At 38.3% G+C, this 19,360-nt stretch overlaps 1 protein-coding gene across 1 annotated transcript; it reads left to right on the top strand.

Moving 5' to 3' along the window:
- The first annotated feature begins 8,080 nt into the window (after positions 1-8,080).
- On the top strand, positions 8,081-18,838 carry Gsto1 (glutathione S-transferase omega 1). Its single transcript, XM_076834502.1, has 6 exons — positions 8,081-8,247; positions 8,453-8,561; positions 11,587-11,809; positions 14,717-14,815; positions 17,723-17,829; positions 18,599-18,838. The coding sequence occupies exons 1-6, from the start codon at positions 8,214-8,216 to the stop codon at positions 18,750-18,752; spliced, it is 726 nt and encodes a 241-aa protein (XP_076690617.1). The 5' UTR covers positions 8,081-8,213; the 3' UTR covers positions 18,753-18,838.
- The last annotated feature ends 522 nt before the right edge of the window (positions 18,839-19,360 follow it).

The following is a 19,360-nucleotide window of genomic DNA, read 5'->3' on the forward strand; positions in this document are numbered from 1 at the left end:
GTGATGCTGGAGTAGTGCTGAGTGCCGGATCCCACACCGCAAAGGCATGGGCCCTCTAAAATATGGCCCCCTGCCCCGGACACATGTTACAGGTTCTATGGATGGTACTACGCCAATAAAGTTCAACAAAATAGTATCTAGTGAAAGATAAAATAAGAGGAAGCAATGGAACTTATAAGTGTGACAAAATACAGTTAAGATAGAAGTTACCCCTGGTGGCAGTTGTAGAGAGAACAGAAATGGGGCGGGGGCGGTAGAATGATTTCTGAGATGGCTTTTAGCCTTGGATGCCAGCCAATTTTGCAGAACACTGACATCCGTGGACTGTAACATGGACTTAATTTAAATTAATCCAAGGACCATTAGGGAATAAAAACATAAATCAGTTTTCACTGTGGCATACTTAATACTTAAAATAGTACTTTGGCAGAGCATCAAGTACCAAGCTGTTAGTCAACCTTTCCATCACTGTGTCAAATACCTGAGAAAAAACAACTCAAAGAACAGAAGATTTATTTTGGTTCACAATTTCAGAGGTCTCAGTCTGTGGTCAGCCAACTCCATTGCTCTAGGCCTGAGGTGAGGTGGAACATCATAAAGAAGAGCGTGGTAGAAGTGTCTGATTTTGCATGAAAGTTTTGGCTATATTCTTGGATTTCTGAAATTCCTTGTAAATTTTTAGAATAATCTTGTTAAATTGTTGTTAAATTTAAATGTTTAGAATAATCTTGTTAAATTGTTAAATTCAATACTAATACTTTTTGAGTTAAAAGAAGAAAAAGAAGGAGGAGGAGGAGGAGGAGGAGAAGGAGAAGGAGAAGAAAGAGAAGAAGAAGAAATCTGCTCAGTTTCTAGAAGCCAGGAAGCAGAAAAAACAAGGAAAGGACAGGGTATAGGAAATACCCTTCTAAGACATGCTCCCAAGAGACTTAGTTCCTCCAATAGGTTCTACCTCCTATGGTTTCCATCACCTTCTTAATAATCCATTCTAAAAAATTATTATTATTATTATTATTATTATTATTATTATTATTATTATTACTATCATTATTATTTTGTATCAGGAATTGAATTCAGGGGTGCCTAACCACTGAGGCACATCCCCAGCCCATTTTGATTTTGAGACAGGCTCTTGCTAAGTTGCTTACAACCTCACTAAATTGCTGAGGCTGGCTTTGAACTTGGGATTTCCCACGTCAGATTTTTGGGTGCCACCATGCCTGGTCCATTCAAATCATTAATCCATCAAATGGATTAATATGTTGATGAGGTTAGAGCCCTTGTTTGGAATCATTTCCTGCCCCACATTTAAACCTTGCTGCACTGGGGACCAAGCCTTCAACTCATGAGTCTTTGGGAGACATTTCATATTTAAACTCTAAACAAGCATTTGAAGGTCCTGATTCACTATCATTCCTCATCCCACATTGAATGATTTCATGAAGACTTGAAGTGTCTTCAAGAGCGTCAGGTTTCCTCTGTTTTAACATCTCATAAAAGACAAAGCTCAACGGTTATACAGTTCATCACTATATTTTATTTTATACCTTTTCTTCTGATTTCTCATAAGTTTCCTTGGTCTTTCTAGAGTCTTTCTATTGCTTGTGTTCTTTTGTACAAGAGACAAAGAATTTCCCAAAATATTACATGCTAGTGGCTTTTTCATGGATAGGAAACTGGCATGGTATGAAGAACCAGGTGTTGGGATATATTCTATGACAAAAACTTGAGTCAACAAGAAGAATATGTGACTAAAGTGGTGAACATATCTGAGTTCAGATTAGACTCTCAGAAGTTATGAAATTTAGAGGGAAAAGCCTTCAACCTAAAATTTCATGGTTCTTATTCTGACTCTTGGTAGGTATGCAGTAACTGTGAAGGTCACTTAGCTTCATCATCTGTAAAGCAAATTAGATAATATTTTCCTGGTTTTGCTCACAGGAGTGTTGTAAAGATCAAATGAAATACTGTACATAGAAAGAACTTTTATATAAAACATGCTATACAGATATTTGACCCTGTTACATAGTTGCAAGTCATTTCTCTTCCCTGTGGGGCCTGGGAAGGAAGGTGATTTACATGCAGGCTGAACTGCCTGGTCCAGACTGGATACATAGTAACGGGCTGTGCTAAATTTTTAAATGAGTGTACAGGATACTACAGGCAGACTAATTCTAAAATTACAAAAAAACCCTTACAGTGTTAACTGGCATTAGTAACACATTACCAATGTGTGGTAACATGTATGTGCTCCAGAGCAGTTATGCATCCAATATACTAGTTTATTATGTTGTGACTGGCATTTTTTTTTTAAATGAAGGAACACAGCAGAAATTTCACAATGCATCCCACATGGTAAGCATAAACACTGTTTTAGGTGTGTGTGTGTGTGTGTGTATGTGTGTGTGTGTGTGTGTGAATTTTGCTCTTGGATAGTAGATAAAATGTGTTTTTCCTTTTAAAAAAGTTAGTAAGTACTTTTTTAGAGGATAGTCAGGGAAATGTTCTGTATTTCATCAAATCTAATTTGAACTGATAAGTGGGAAATAATATGCCAATTACATTACATCCCAAACCTAGAATTTTTACTTGACACTTGTTGAAAGAACTTTTTAAAATGCAGATGGATTTTTATCACAAAGGAACGCTTAAGCTTATTTAGAAATAGATATTTGTCCTGACTTTTGTGCAAGTAGAAGAAGAAACATTATTCAGTGAAATAAAGTATCGCTTCAACTTGTTCACTTTTAGAATCAAGCTTTTGTGAAAATTTTTCAGACCAAAGTTTTAGGCATTCATTTTACTTTCTTCCCCCCCACCCCCAAAACTGTCCTCTTTGCCGAGAGCATTTAATTTAATAATATAGCAAGAGGCCTCTCTTATTATTTCTGAGACTTTCTTCCAAGCCATTGACATCTACCCTGCAGATTCAAGCACAGGTAATCACATCTATGTCAGGACAACCCCCAGCCTGCAGTGATTTTAAGACATACCCTTTAGCCTGGGACCAGCACCGGCTTCATGAATGAAGGTCCAGAATGTGAGAAATCTCTAGGGAGTTTTGAATTAAAGAGATAGACTCTAATTACCTTTTGTTTTGTTTTGTTTTAATTAGTTACACTACCTTTAAACCAGCTCCAGGACAGCTCCTCCTAGCTACAGCCTCCAGTCACCTATTGTGGTAGCAAGGTTTATTGAAGAGATGAGAGAGAGAGAGAGAACATGCCAGGGAATGGATTTTTATTGGAGAACAAAAAATTCTGAGGAAAATCCCATCCAATGAAGATCAAGGGGGGCAATGTCCCAAGGTCAGGGGCGACGATTGGGTCTTTGGGGTAGTAGCCAGACATGCCTCTGCACGGACAAGCTGAGGGACCTGAGAAGGGTGGGGAAAGCTCTGGACACAAGATGTGCCTAAGCACTTCTCCCCCAGCCAGGGAGGTAACTCAAATCATGTGGGAGGATGGCCTCCCACAATATCCCAATTTTCAGGGGCATTAAATGTGGAGAAATTCAAATCTTAGAATGGATGAGATATAGTAGCAATTAAGAAATGACTCTATTCAGACTTGAGTTGAAAAACCAGCCCCACCTTTCAAAGTGTGTTGATATTGAGAAAAATCCCTTAACCTCAGACCCCCTTTTTCTCATCCATGAAATGACCATCATAGCACTTTATTCTTAGCATTGTTGTGAGGATTAAATGTTTTTTTCCCCCAGGTAAAATATTTAGCAGATACCTGGCAGGAAGTGTGTACTCAATGGATGGAATTATCCCCTATATGCTATTCTGCAATGGTTTCATTTAATAATGATCTTGAACATATTTCTGTATCAGTATATATAGATTTATTTTATCCCTTTTAATAGTTGCCTTTTAACTGTAGGATATTTTTTTCCTGTTCTTTAAAAAAATATTTTTTTAAAATTTTCTTATTTTTTTCCAATATAGCAAAAAGTAAAAACTTAAATTCTATGGGAAGGATTTCAAGTGACAACAGACTCCACCTTGTTTCTTCCCATTTCATCCATTCTTGCTTCAATGCCATTCTCCAGAAGCCATCTTCCACCCAAAGAAATGGAAGTTAGCCAATATCTTTGAAGCATCCCCTCCATGCCAGATACCCTCTCTTTTCCTTTCCTTCCTCCTGGGGGTAACCACTATTCTGAATTCTGTGGCTATTGTTTCTCAATTTTCAATGCTACCACATATGCATGTGCCATGACCAATACGCTGTTTAATTTTTTTGTGTGTATATATATTTATTTTCTAGTTGTAGTTGGACACAATATCTTTATTTTATTTATTTTTATGTGGTGTTGAGGATCGAACCCAGGGCCTCACACATGCTAGGCAAATACTCTACTGCTTAGCCACAACCCCAGCCCCTAATTGTGCATATTTTAAATATACATAGTCATGCCATATATTTTTTTGACTTGCTTTTATGACTCAATCTTATGTTTTTGAGATGATTTAAAAGTTGATAGCTATAGCTGTAGTCTCTTAGTATTCATTGCTGGATAATTGTCCATTAAATGAAATACCACAATTTATCCAGTCTTCTCTAAATGTACTTTTTAAATTTCCTCACTTTTTTTTTTCTATTTAAGCTCCTTTCTTTATGGACAATGTATTCCCATATGGATCCTTATTGTAAGGATAATATATTTTTTCATTGATCTGATTCTGGGACTAATTTTTTCACTCAATCATTTAGCCAGTATCTTTCATGGAATCTCTTTTATAAAAACTTGTGTCTCCCTGCTCTGGACCATCACTGAATGCTAATTTAAAAAATATATTATAAGATAAATTTCCTCTAAATTTTTTTGTAAAACATTATTTCTTAAAATAGCAACAATGTTGAAACAATTAATGTGATTTTCAATATTCCTAACTTACTCTTATTAACATAAATATATATTTAAAAGTATAAACACACTCAAGTTACATTCCTGAAATGTCACAGAAGAATACTGTATCAAGTGGATGTATATGAGCAATGAGAACAGGTGCTATTTAGAAGATAGATAACTATTTCTTATGGTCATTGCTTTTGACCTTAGAACCAGCAGAATCAGTTCAGATTAGTCTACTCAGATTTATTATTGAAAATTATTGCTGCAAAATGTATAGCTCAGTTGGTAGAGTGCTTGCCTTGCATGCACAAGGTCCTGGGTTCAATGCCCAGCACCAATAAATAAATAAATAAATAAATAAATAAAATGCAGTACTGTGCCATTTCAACTGTTGCTCACAGTGATGTACATCAGATGTTCACATTATGTGTGTACCTGCAGAGGATTTGGAAATGATCTACTATAACACATAGCAGTACTATAGTACAGGCATTGCCTGATATAGTGTACTTTCTTTTCAATTTGTTTCTTTGAGGAATTATTATTTTACTTTATTGATGAATTAGCTCTTTCAAAAAATTATAACAAAACATTCTACTACTAATTAACTAGGGAACAGGAAATTCCAAATAAAATTCTAACATAATACCATGATATGAAAATTTTAGTTTGTCTAATTAAAGATTTGCCAGCTAGGTTTAAATTTATAAGGTTATTTGCATGAAGTCATTAACATGTTAAAAGTCCTCCTAAAAGATTCCTTAGAAAACTTGGAATGGAACCACCGTTTGACCCAGTTATCCCACTGCTTGGTCTATACCCAAAGGACTTAAAAACAGCATACTACAGTGACACAGCCACTTCAATGTTTATAGCAGCTGAATCCACAATAGCTAAATTGTGGAAGCAACCTAGATGCCCTTCAATAGATGAGTGGATAAAGAAACTGTGGTATATATACACAATGGAATATTACTCAGCATTAAAGGAGAATAAAATTATGGCATTTGCAGGTAAATGGATGGAGTTGGAGAATATCATGTGAAGTGAAATAAGTCAATCCCCAAAACCAGGGCTGAATGTTTTCTCTGATAAATGAATGATAATCCATAATGGGGGGGGCATGGGATGAGTGGAGGAACTTTGAATGGGGCAAAGGGGAGGGGGGAGGGGGCAAGGGGGTAGGAAAGATAGTGGACTGAGATGGACATTATTACCCTAGACACATGTATGAGTGCATGAATGGTGAGACCCTACTTCATGTACAACAAGAGAAGTGAAAAATTCTGCTCCATTTGTGTACAATGAATTGAAGAGCTTTCTACTGTCATGTATAACTGATTAGAACTAATAAAAAAAAGTGCTCCTAAAATTTTTATTTCTTTAAATAGAGTAAAGCAAGGCCCGTATTTTAAATTTAGTTTTATTTTTGCCTATTTAATTAAACAGAAATATGTAGTAATGATATTATTTATTTAACACTTATTCTATGCCATGTAATATTTAAATGCTTTCTATATATTAACTAATTTAATCGTTCTTTGAACTCTATAAAAGGCATTAAGTTTTTACCATCCCATTTTACATGAGGAAACTGAAATACACAGGTTAGTGACTTGCCTGCTTCCACAGGGATAATAAGGGGCAATGGGTTGAACTGTGTCCACCCACAACTTCACACATACTGTAATATCCTAATCCCCAGTACCTCTGAATGTGGCCTTATTTGGAAATAGGGCTGTAGCAGATGTAATTAATTAAATTAGGATGAGGTCATACTGGAGTGTGACCCTAACTCAGTATGACTGAGGTCCTGATTAAAAAAGAAAAAAATTTTGATGGACATGAGCCCAGAGGATTCCTTGTGAAGGTGAAGAAAGAGACTGGCTGAGGCTTTTGTACCTAGGGATACCAAAGATTGCCTCCAATCACCAAGCTGGGAGAGCATAGAGCAAATTCTCCTCAACAGTCCTCAGAAGGAAGCTACCTTGCTGACGCTTTCATCTTGGACTTCTAGCTTCTAGAGATGTGAGACATGTTTCTGCTGGTTAAACCACGCTGGTACTTTGTTACTCTAACCCTAGTAAACTAACACAGGGGGAGAACCAGGATCAAAACAACAGGGAGCTCCAAGACTGCAAGCTTATCATCTCATTCTCTGCCCCTCCCATAACAGAGCCAAGCAAAATTAAACAGACATCCCCTTCCAGACCAGTCCAGGAGTTATCAGCTTTTAAAACTAGGCAGGCAAGCAAATGATTGAATAGTCTTTTTTTTTTTTTTTTTTTCCTTACGTGTATCATGGTGCCCCAGAAACCATCTTACCTGATCTCTAAATTAAAGGGGCTTTTTGAGTGCATCCTCTGGCCAGACCATTTTTTCCGTAGACCCAGAAGGCTAAATCCACTCAGTTGAACGCTTCTTTAACTCTGATCCCGTTCTGTAATAAGGGTTTTGAAATACAAATATTTGATTTTTGGAAGCAGCACCACTCTTGGGAGGTTAATAATATCCACATTTGTACTCTTTCGGGTTAAAAGGTGTCCTGTGGGTGAGAGTAGGGGCAGTGTCCCTCCCGGTTGTCACTTCAAGCTAGCATTGGCAGAAAAAGGAAAGGGCTGTCCAGGCGACTCGGAGACCTCCAACAAGCCGTGGGCGTCTGGAGAACAGGAGCCTTTGGAGAGAGCTCTGTGAAATATTGTGTACCTGCCACAGGTGCTTAAGTGTAGGAAGCCTTTGAACCAAGGGGGCGCTGCGATGCGGGCGAAGGCCCCCAGGGCGAGAAACAGTCCCAAGACCATGCCCCTTGAAAACCGCCTGGGAGCGCCTTCCTGGTCTGGGGTCAGGATGGTCTGGGAGGTAGGGAGGTCAGGGGCAGGGTCAAGGTCATAGGTACAGGGTGGACAGGAGACCACTTTTGGTCTGAGCATTTTGATCTCCTTTTGTACATTCCCGGTGGCAGAAGGTCTTGGCCTGTAGTAGACTGACCCGACAACCCCCTCCCGTGTTTTAAGGGATATCTCTTAAAACCAGGAGGCTGGATGGGGGCGCATCCGGCTGGTTGACCACATTGCTCCTCTAGCCGCTCGGCCTGCATCGCCGCGGCTTTCTTCTTAGTGAGGCTGGGAAACCGACTGCGCACGTCGGTCGCCGGCACCTATTCAGCTCGCTGCGCGCGTGCGTTCTCTCCAGAGGGCAGGCTGCGCGGGGTCGGGGGACACAGTTCGGGCGGAGTTGGCGGCAGCCGGGGGCAGGCACTTTTGAGCTGGGAGGGAGGAGCTACCTATTTCCTGAATCGCCTGCAAACCCCAGAGCCGAGGCGTGGAGAATTCGGCCGGCGCTGCGCCACGATGTCGGGGGGATCAGCCAGGAGCCTAGCAAAGGGTGAGGCCTGCCCGCCACCAGGAGCGGGTGATCTCTGTGCCCCCGGGCCGGGTGTTGGGTGAGGCTACTCCGGGAACCGAGTCGTGCGGATGAGGAACGGGCCGGGCCGTGGCGCGGGGTTCTTTCCGTGGCGTCTGGGGGGGACCGCGGGAGGCTGAAGGTCGCTGATGCCAGGACCATAACCGCCTTTGCTTCTCCCCGGCAGGAAGCGCGCCCCCAGGGCCGGTCCCGGAGGGCTTGATCCGCGTCTACAGCATGAGGTTCTGTCCGTTTGCCCAGAGGACGCTGTTGGTCCTGAAGGCCAAAGGAATCGAGTAAGAACGGAGGCACCAGGCACTCCCGGAGCCTGCAGGGAGGCGACTGCGGCGGGCGGCAGGGCTGGGAATTTTGGAGAGGGCATTTGGAGATCTTTTTGTGTTTTACGACAATTTATTGTCAGCCTTTTGTGGGGAATATGGCAAATTACAGACCCTTTCCTCAAGAGGGAAAAATGGCACAGACTCCCCTAGTTTAGGACAGCTCATTCCATATTAACCGACATTTTATACAGAATTGGAGAAGCCAAAGGTGCAGTAAAGTTAGTGATTTGCCCAAGATCTCTCTTGGATAAGATCACTGGCGATCGTTGGCAGCAGTTTAGCTCTGGTAGGCCCCAGGTTCCTGGTTCCGTGTTTTCTGCTTTCCCACCCTAGTGACTATTCTTTCTTATCTGGTTATTACTCATGGGTGCTCTATGGAGCCTTCCGAAAAGTAATTTGCCCTAGTACAGGGTTGACCCTCCTTGGAAGAGCGCTGAGTTAAATATCCTGGGTACACCCGGGTAGATTGTGTTGTTACTTTAGTCAACATAAAATAAAGTGTCTGGGGCTGGGGTAGTAGCTCAGTGATAAAGCGCTTGCCTAGCATGTGTGAACCCCTGGGTTCGATCCTTAGCACCACATATAAATAAGTAAAATAAAGTTCCATTGACAACTAAAAGTATATATATATTAAAAAAAAGGAAGTGTCTGTGCCTAAAAATTCAGTCTTTTGCGAAGCCTCATTATTGAAGCTATCAGTTATTGACTGATGGGTTATTCATAATGGACAGGTCACTTGGTTTTTCTGATGCCTGGTATCCATTGGAACAACTTCCCTTCCAGTGACTGGGGAATCTTTTGAACCTTTATTAGATACCGGTGGTGTAGAAGGCTCTGTGGAAATTTAAAACAACGTTCTTAAAGGAGTTTTCCTTCTATGGGCTTAGAGTTTGTAATTTTAATCATCTAAGGGGAAAAATGGTTAAGTAGACACTTCTCCTGAAAAGAAATGTAAGATGATTTTGAAGGAAAAATTATTTTGGTTTAGCTACCACTTTCCTAAGACTTGCATTTCATTTGGATGAAATTATGATTTTGAGAACATAAAATGTTCATTATTTAGTAATGCTTATCTAAAACACTGTAATCTTTGCTGTAATCTTTCATTCCAAGTAAGATTAAAATTGGATTAAAAAACATTTCTTATACTTATGTGATGGATAATCCAGGAGTAGGACATAAATGGATTCAGGGGATCAAAATCATGAGTTATGTGACTCCCTCTGGAACCTTAGGTTGAAAACATCTATCTTACTGAGACAGTTTTCTAAAGAAAAATGAAATTATTTTACCATAATAGTGGGGAGGGAGGCTCTAGTGGGGGAGGTAACACCTTTCAGGTAGTGCATACAGTAGAGATCTACTATGTTCATGGATCAATTTTAACTTTGAACCCCAGGAAACTTTTACTGGTGAAGTACTAGATTTTTACCACATGATGTAACTATTCAATTACTGTTTTCCCTAAAAGGTATATCTTCCAACTTTGGGAGTGGGGGTACAGGTATATTGTTGGCTCAAAATGCCAGGCTACCAAAATGCATGTGTATTCTGAAAGACTTCTTGATGGCAAAAAAGCCCAGGATCTACCTTTTGTTTTCATAATATAAATTTTCAAAAAATGTTGATAATTCTTTGGCAGGAATTCATGTTTTTCCTCATAATTGGCTGGAATGTGAATGCATTCAGTATTGTGTCAGCACATGAGCCTTTTAATACACACACACACACACACACACACACACACGTTCAAATGGATGATTATTCGTGTGTTTCTACAGAGGATTATTTATTTAAAATCTCACACCAAATACTGTTCTAGCTACTGCTATGCATGGAGAAACAGGAAACAAAGATGTTGGTGTCTATTACTTTTGAGTAATTCTTCTATTGGACACTGATCCAGCTTTGACAATTATATAAATCTGGTTTTAACAATTACATGACATTTGCCCTTCTTTTATTTCTTCTTTAATCTCTCAAGCAAGATACATGGTAGTTCTAATTACAGTCTGAAAATAGCCTGGACTTCACCTGTTTTTTTCCTTTTTTGGTTTAACTTGAATGCTTTAAAACTAGTTACATTTTAAAAAGCATAACAACTCATGGGGATTTAATTTGAAAGTTTATTTTGTGAGTGAATTTTTTAAGATCCCTTAATAACTCTTGGGGAAAAAAAAAGCAAGTTTTTTTTTTTTTTTTTTTTTTTGGTTGTTGTTGTTAAATTCAGAGTAATTGAATCAAAGTGAAAGAAACTGAATTTTATCATGTTAATTCTTATATGGTGTGTAGTGGATACAATTCAATTAGATGCCCATTTCTTTGAGATCAATATCAGGATCTCAAAGAGATATTAGCACTCTTACATAATTGGTCTAATGCCAATATCCATCCATAGATAAATAAATCAAGAAAATGTGATAAGTACATACTGTTTCACCTTTAAAAAGGGAATTCTGCAATATGTGACAACATAGATGGACCTTGAGAACCTTATGCTAAGTAAAATAAATCACTCAGATAAATACTACATGATTCCACTCATAGGAAGTGGAATAGTCAAAACAGTTGAATAGTCAAAATAGTCATATTCTTTTTATTTTTAATTTTTATTTATTTGTTTAGGTATTAGGGATTGAACTCAGGTGCTTTACCATGGAGTTACATTCCCAGCTCTCTTTAATTTTTTTATTTTGAGACTGGCCCACACTAAGTAGCCAAGGCTGACTCAAACTTGTGATCCTCCTGCCTTTGCCTCCCAAATAGCTGGGATTACAAATGTGTGCCACCACAGCTAGCTAAAATATTCAAATTCTTAAAACAAACAAACAAACAACAACAACAAAAAAATGGTATGGAGGAAATCAAGGCAGAAATAACCCCTAAAATTGGGGTCTGAACTAAGTAGATGGTAGGACTTAAAAATTTATACAGAAATACAGAAAATGGTTCAGTCTCTTCATAATCTTGTATCTTTCAGGCATGAAATCATCAATATCAACCTGAGAAATAAGCCTGAGTGGTATTTCAAGAAGAATCCCCTGGGTTTAGTGCCAGTTCTGGAAAACAGTCAGGGTCAGTTGATCTCTGAATCTACCATCACTTGTGAGTACCTGGATGAAGCATATCCTGGGAAGAAGCTGTTGCCAGATGATCCTTATGAAAAAGCTTGCCAAAAGATGGTCTTTGAGTTATTTTCTAAGGTGGGTATACAAGGAATTTCAGTTTCTATTTGAAAATGCTTTGTTTTTTAAGTAAATCAACACTGTCATTTATGATGGTTCAGTGATTTGGGAGTGGAAGACAATAGAGCAATATGCTCTTGTTAGCTTGATATGTCCCACAAGTCCTTCCATGATCTGGTTCCCTCTTACCTCTCCAAAGTGTTCCCTTTTCACTCTTCTGACATTTTGTTTTCCAGTCATTCTGCACTTTTCCCCATACTTGGAACCTTCTCTTTCTCAACTCTTGCTGGACAAGGCTCTTACAGTCTTACCTGGCCTGGTTATTCCCCAGGCATCTTTCACATATCTGCCTGGGTATTGCTACCTTCCAGATGTCTGTCTGGGCTGGTCAGTGTCCCAGATATGCTCACTTTCCTGTTGTGACACTTGGCCCTCGTAATCACCCACCATTTGCCCATGTATTGCACTGGCAATGTGAGCTCTGTGAGTGTGGAGACTGTGTTTTGATCACTCTTGGTCCACTGCTTGCATTTGTGACCAGCTTGGCTACTTGCACATTGTGTGACTCTGAGCCAAAGTTACTTGTTACTTTGCCTCTTAAGTTCATCATTTTTAATTATTTAGTTAGTTCATCATTTTCAAATAATTATAATAATTGTTCCCATCTTATGAGGTAAAAATCAATTAATATGAAACACCTAGAGCAGAGTCTGTCTCATGGGACCTACTCAGTGTTAGTTCTTGTTACAGTCATAGCATCTAGCAGTGAGCATCAACTCTGTGTTGGCCCTAACTCTCAGCTGAATAAATGGAATCCCTTAAGAAATGTTTACATCATTAATTAGCACCAACGTGGATTTGTTAACAATTAGTATCAGCAAAGAAAAACCAGTGGATGTGTATGTAGATACCCAGAATAGCAATGTCCTACTACATCCCTTTAAACATTATTACCTTGATAACATGGTTAGTATATAAAGGAATGCTTTGCCTCTAAAGAAAGAATGTGTTTTAAAAATACTTAAAATATGAGAGATTTATAGGGAGATCTTCTTGTTTTAGGAGTATTGCAAAGGTATAGTGAAGGAGGAGAGAATCATGTGGCTTCTCAGGATAAGGGTCAAAGAAAAGCAGAGTGGCTGCTGTTAAAGTTGGTGGAAAGGGAATGTGACTTTTACAAGAAATGTTGGGGTGTTTAAAAATTGGTTCCAAAATTCATTGTACTGTCCAAAAAGAAAATGAGCATGAAAAGTAAAGCTGGAGATTCCCACCATTATTTCCCTGTTCACTTTCAAAAAAAAGATGGCTTATGATCCTGCTCTCCTGGCCACAGCTCATTAGTCCAGAAATAAACCCCAATCCCGCCTTGCCATACCTGGCTAGTCATCTTCTCTCCTGGGAATGTAGAAATTAGATACAGAAACTAATTCAGTAAAGGTGTTAAGGAAAAAAAAAACAAGTGGATGTGTGTGTGTCAGTATAAATCCGTATAAAATAGATAAAGGAGACTTGAAAAATCAAAGCCACAGAAGTTCATCTTTAGGGGAAGCAAAAATGGAAGAGCATTGAGTGGAAAATGATATACAGAAAACAAGAAGAGACAAAAGGTAAGGCAAGTGAAGATGGAAATGCAGTCAGAACCAGCAAGTCAGGTAGAGATGGAAATGCAGACAACTGTTGCCTGCAAACCTTCAGTTCCAAAAGGGCAAACTGTACTGACATTGATGGGATTTCATGAGATTCTAATGTTTTTACAAGTACCTGTTTATTTAAATCGGATTAAGTGTGCTTCTCTGAATGAGATCTTAAAGACCAAATATTAAAATACAGAAATAATAAGCATAAAAAGTAAAATTGGAGATTCAGTGCTTCCACTACAAGCATTGAAGCATCTGACACTACACCTGTCATGTCTTTAGGTAATCCCGTTTGTACCACCTCTTTATGTAGAAAGGTAGAACTCAGAAAAATCCCTTTCCCCAGTTCCCTCTACCACTGGTGCCATTGCCTGTGATCTAGGTTCTTCCTACCACACACGTTAGCATTCAATTCAGACATGATGAAGCTTGGTGAGGGTCGCTGGTGCTGCTGGTGGCAGAGCTTCCAGCTCTCAGGTGCAGTGGAGGTTACAAGATTAAATTCCAGAACAATAATGGCACGGGGGGCTAGTAGCACTAGTGATAACCTCAGAATCCACTTACTGGCAGCAGTATGAGCTGTAACATTAATGTTCAGCTGGCACTGGCAGCAGTGGGCACCTCCCATTAGGCCAGTTCTCAGATTTTGGAATGTTCTTAGATCCAGGTCTGTTTATTCAGCCTCCTAAATCTTTTTTTTTTTTTTTTTTTTTTAATTTTATTTTTTTATTAGTTGTTCAAAACATTACATAGCTCTTAACATATCATATTTCATACATTTGATTCAAGTGGGTTATGAACTCCCATTTTTACCCCGTATACAGATTGCAGAATCACATCGGTTATACATTCACGTTTTTACATACTGCCATACTAGTGTATGTTGTATTCTGCTGCCTTTCCTATCCCCTACTATCCCCCCTCCCCTCCCCGCCTCCCAACAATCCTGCTATGAGCAATTCATAAAATCCTAACCAACATATCATCTTAGTCTAAAAAACTGTTTCTAAGATCATTCTGTGGCCTTTGTTAATGTAGGGACTTGGTGCACCTGAGACATTTTTGGAATATCATACTATGAGAATTTTATTGTTTTTTTGTTTTTGTACTGGGGATTGAAGCCAGGGGCACTTTACCAATGAGCTCCATCCTCAGCCCTTTTGATTTTTTTATTTAGAGACAGGTTCTCACTAAGTTCCTTAGGACCTAAATTAATCATTTTTTTTATGTAGGAGTGCTAAGGTAGTGAGCCTCAAACTGATTCACTAAGAAATCATTCTCTGCCTAGGTACCATCTTTGATGGCAAACTTTATTAAAGGGCAAAATAAAGAAAACTGGTCTGGCCTAAAAGAAGAATTGAAGAAAGAATTCAGCAAGCTAGAGGAGGTAATCATTTCTCATAGCTTTGATCATGATACAAAATACTGTATATCTACCTCCTTTTCCTTTTACTCTTTTTTTCATACTTCCATTTTCCAAGTCACTTTATGGCAATTAGGAAGAATTCAAAATAAAAAAATTAAAGTTGATTGCTGTAAGATGTTCTGCTTATGATATAAACCCAAACACCCAAAAGCACTGTCAAAGGTTTGTTTTTAAAATACTTTGTTAAATTGACATTAAAATAACAAAGAAAAGAGAAAAATATTATACACATCTCCACAATTTGTCACCTGTTTCCATTTTTACATTCTTGTTTCAGTCTTTGTCTATATTTTTAAAAAATGTGATCAGAGCATGGATGTCATTGTGTTTTCCCCCCGACTTGGTATTATATAATAAAAAACTTTTCTCACTGCAGAAAGATTGCCATGAACCACACAAACACTTGAGGAAGCCCAGATGTGTTTTGTCTTTTTTGGAGAGGCTGTAATATAGGCTTGAGACAGAGCCTTCCTTTAGCCTTGAGATATTCTATTCATACACAGCCTTAAGTTTTACTGAGAGAATTCACACTTGCTGTCATTTATGGGAATGAGTACTGAAGTTTACTGTGAGTTTTTTCTGAAACCCTTTTCATGGAGTTTCAATTTGCTAATTTTTAAAAAAATCATGAGTGTTTAATTTTTTTTGGCATCTGTTACATCTACTGAAATGTTCACAGAATTCTCCCCTTTTATCTGGTGAATGTGATGCTACTGATAGATTTTTCTGGTGTCTAACCAAACTAGCATAACTGAGATAAAACCTTCTTGTTCTCAATGGATTTTCCTGTGTATTGTAGTTCATAAAAGTTAATATAATCGTTAATAAAGTTTTGCACATGTGTTCCTAACTGAACTGACCCATAATCTATTCTCACAGTATCTTCAATTGTTTTGTTGTCTGGAAATAGTCTAACTTCTTTTTTCTTGTACTGGGTATTGAAGCCAGAGGGGTGCTTTCTCACTGGGGGTACATCTCCAGCCCTTTTTATTTGTTTGAGACAGAGTCTGTACTGGCCTTGTACATGCCATCTTGCCTCGGCCTTCTGAACAGCTGGGATTACAGGCTGATCTAACCTCTTAAAATGGGTTGGGTAATGTTCCCTATTTTTTCTAATCTGGCTGTTTCTGTAAAACATTTGAGCCTGGTGTCTTTTTATGCAGAAGTAGATTTTTCATTACCAGTTAAATTTTCTTAATGGTAATTGATGGGGGCAGGGGTTATATTTCTTCCTGAATAATTTTATATTCTTCTGTTGGACAGTGTAAAAGCTGCAAAGATGCAGAACATAATTCTTTAGATGATTACCTTTTAGTAGTATTTACTGAGATGAATAGTTGGGTAGATATAATCAATCAAAAATGCATAATGTTACATGGGCCCTAAGAAAAATTCTGGAGTTTATTTATAAAGGGAAACATTTCTTGGTGCTTGTTTAGTTCACCAGACAAGAGTCTCAATTTTCCCCTTTGGCAAAACCCTAATGTCAATTCACTTTCTTAAATTTCAGAAACATCCTGTTTGTGCTTGGTTTTCAAGTAATTGTCATCTGTTTTACAGTCTTTTTCCTGTATATTTCCATATGTTTAATCCAGTCTATTTCTGGTATATTGAAGACATTTCTTAATTGAAAAACTGCAACCAGAGAAGCACCCAAAGCATATGAGTACTACATGATGGATTTTCTCAAAGTGAACACAATCATGGTAGCAGACCCATATCAAGAACCAGAGGGGCGGTAGCAGACCCATATCAAGAACCAGAGGGGCTGGGGATGTGGCTCAAGTGGTAGCGCGCTCGCCTGGCATGCGTGCAGCCCGGGTTCAATTCTCAGCACCACGTACAAACAAAGATGTTGTGTCCGCCGATAACTAAGAAATAAATATTAGAAGATTCTCTCTCTCTCTCTCTCTTTAAAAAAAAAAAAAAAAGAACCAGAATATTAGTTTGGGTTCTTTTTGTGCTTTATACAAAGGGAATGATATAATACACACTCTTTTGGATTTGATGTCTTTCATTCAATATTAAGTTTACATTGTGTACTTCTTTCCTGTTCTTTGGTACAGTGTTCTACAGTTTGACTACACCACAACTTATCTAATGTAATCCCAATTAACATTTTCACATTTGAACTATTACAGAATTTTGATTGATGTATGTTACATTTCCAAGTAGAACTGCCGGGTTACAGAGTATGCAAGCTGCTAAAACCTGGTTATACCAATTTACACTCCTACCAGCAGTGGTTCCATCTTGTTCATTTTAGCCATTCTGACTGATACACAGTGCAATTGCTTTTTTTTTTTTTTTTTTTTTAAAGAGAGAGAGAGAGAATTTTAATATTTATTTTTTAGTTATCGGCGGGCACAACATCTTTGTATGTGTGCTGAGGATCGAACCCGGGCCGCATGCATTCCGGGCGTGCTACCGCTTGAGCCACATCCCCAGCCCCAGTGCAATTGCTTTTTAGTTTTAATTTCATTTCTATGACAACTAATGTAGTCGAGCCCCTTTCAAATGATTATTGGCCATCTGGACATCCTCTTGCTCATTTTTCTAATGAATTTTTTGCCATTTTTCTTACTGACTCCCAGTTATTTCTACATTCTGCGTGTAAGTCCTGCATTTTACAGGGATCTTATGCTTTGTGACCTGTTTTTCTCCATTTTTCAGATTATTTTGTTCATCATTTCATTTTATGCCAATCCAATGGACTCTAAAGCTGTTTAAACTTTTGATCCAACTTGGATATGTCAAAATAAGAGATGTTGCTCTCATATGCTTTACTTAATTTGCCTTCATTGTTTCTGATGATGATTCTTACTAGATGCATAAAATACCAGTACTCTTTATGTTTTTAATGTTCAGGTTCTGACTAATAAGAAGACAACCTTCTTTGGTGGCAATTCTGTGTCTATGATTGATTATCTCATCTGGCCCTGGTTTGAACGGCTGGAAGCAGTGGAGCTAAATGAGTAAGACCTTCAAATATTATGTCCATAATTTAGGATAGCTGAAATAGTACACATTGTACTTTTTTCTGAACAAATAAAAGCTAAAAAAAATAAAGTTAAAATATTTAATACAACTGGTATGCATGAAAACAGACAGGAGGGTCCCATGCTATCTAAAGCAAGTCATATACTTATATTTGCTACTCCCTGGAGGGTGGGAAATTTCTGTGACATGGAATAAAATGCTTAAATTTACTTCTTCCCTCTGGATTAAAAATCCATAGGATGTACATTTTTATAAGGATGTTTTGCAGGATTCTATGACCAGGGTTAACCTCCCAATTACCAATAAGATTTCCACACTATTTTCTAAAATGTTTGAGTTTTGTCAGCCAGCCACCCTGACATTCTCCCACTTCTTAGAGACTACAGCTATTTGGGATTACTTTTTAGTCACAATCTGGTGATAGAATAATTAAAATTTAACATTCTTGTCTGTCTTCCAAATTCTCTCTTAAAAAGCTATCAGTCTCTCAGTTTGGACAAGTGCTTATGCAAACTGAGCAAGTCACTTTACTCTCAGATTCCTGTTATAGAAAACAAAGAGCTCTGTGATACCTTTAAAATCTAATAGTCTGTGATTACATGCACTTTAAGGAAATGTTTTTAATCTTTAAAAAGGCTAGAGGAAAACAAAATTAAACTGCAGACAAGGATAATGATTTTTAGAAGATTTTGTGATGCCAATCTAGTTTACCTAGCTCACACCTTTTCTGTCTTCCTTCCACAGGTGTGTAGCCCACACTCCAAAACTTAAGCTCTGGATAGCAGCCATGAAGAAAGATCCCACAGTATCAGCCCTCCTCCATGATGTGAAGACTCATCAAGGATTCTTAGGCCTCTACTTACAGAACAGCCTGGAGGCCTTTGACTATGGGCTCTGAAGTGGGCAAAAATCAGCACTGAAGTTATGTCTAATATTTTACTTCACCTATGTGTATAATAACATGCTTTCATTTTATCAAGTGCATTCCATTGGCTCATTTGACTAATTTGACATATGATCTAACTAAGGAGTCTCCTCAAGGCCCTTCTAGAGAAATGTAAATGCATTTCCTATCTCAAAATACTCAAATGACTTGGAGGGTTCTATCATTATCTGTGCTGAAAATCCGAAAACTAAATTCTTTAGTGAGATCTGGACTTTATAATCTAGATTTCTATGTGCTCATTGGAAATTTCCAACGGGACAACCTACTGTCATTTCAAGAGATGCCCTGTCAAGTTTCCTGTCTTTTGATTTCTGAGTTGAGAAACCTCCCTCATTCTTTCCTTTCCATCATCCATTTAATCTCACTCTCTCCACCTCACCTTAAGTTAGGTAACTGAATGGCCTGTTTGGTCTCCCAGCCTCCAATCTCCTTCAAATCCATCCTTCCAAATCCCATACTGGACACTCAGTAGGTGTTAAATAGTGGAAAGACCACATTGATCAATTCATTATATAAGGCTGTATAAATAAAAGGTAATGTCCCCACTGAGAAATATTAAT

The sequence above is a fragment of the Callospermophilus lateralis genome, chromosome 15, assembly GCF_048772815.1.
Source record: "Callospermophilus lateralis isolate mCalLat2 chromosome 15, mCalLat2.hap1, whole genome shotgun sequence".
In the NCBI taxonomy this organism is placed as follows: Eukaryota; Metazoa; Chordata; class Mammalia; order Rodentia; family Sciuridae; genus Callospermophilus; species Callospermophilus lateralis.

Coding starts and splice junctions, on each gene's coding strand:
- Gsto1 (XM_076834502.1), top strand. CDS start 8,214: ATGTCGGGGGGATCAGCCAGGAGCCTAGCAAAGG. Junction 14,816..17,722: donor AATTCAGCAAGCTAGAGGAG/GTAATCATTTCT, acceptor TTTAATGTTCAG/GTTCTGACTAATAAGAAGAC. Junction 17,830..18,598: donor GAAGCAGTGGAGCTAAATGA/GTAAGACCTTCA, acceptor TTCCTTCCACAG/GTGTGTAGCCCACACTCCAA.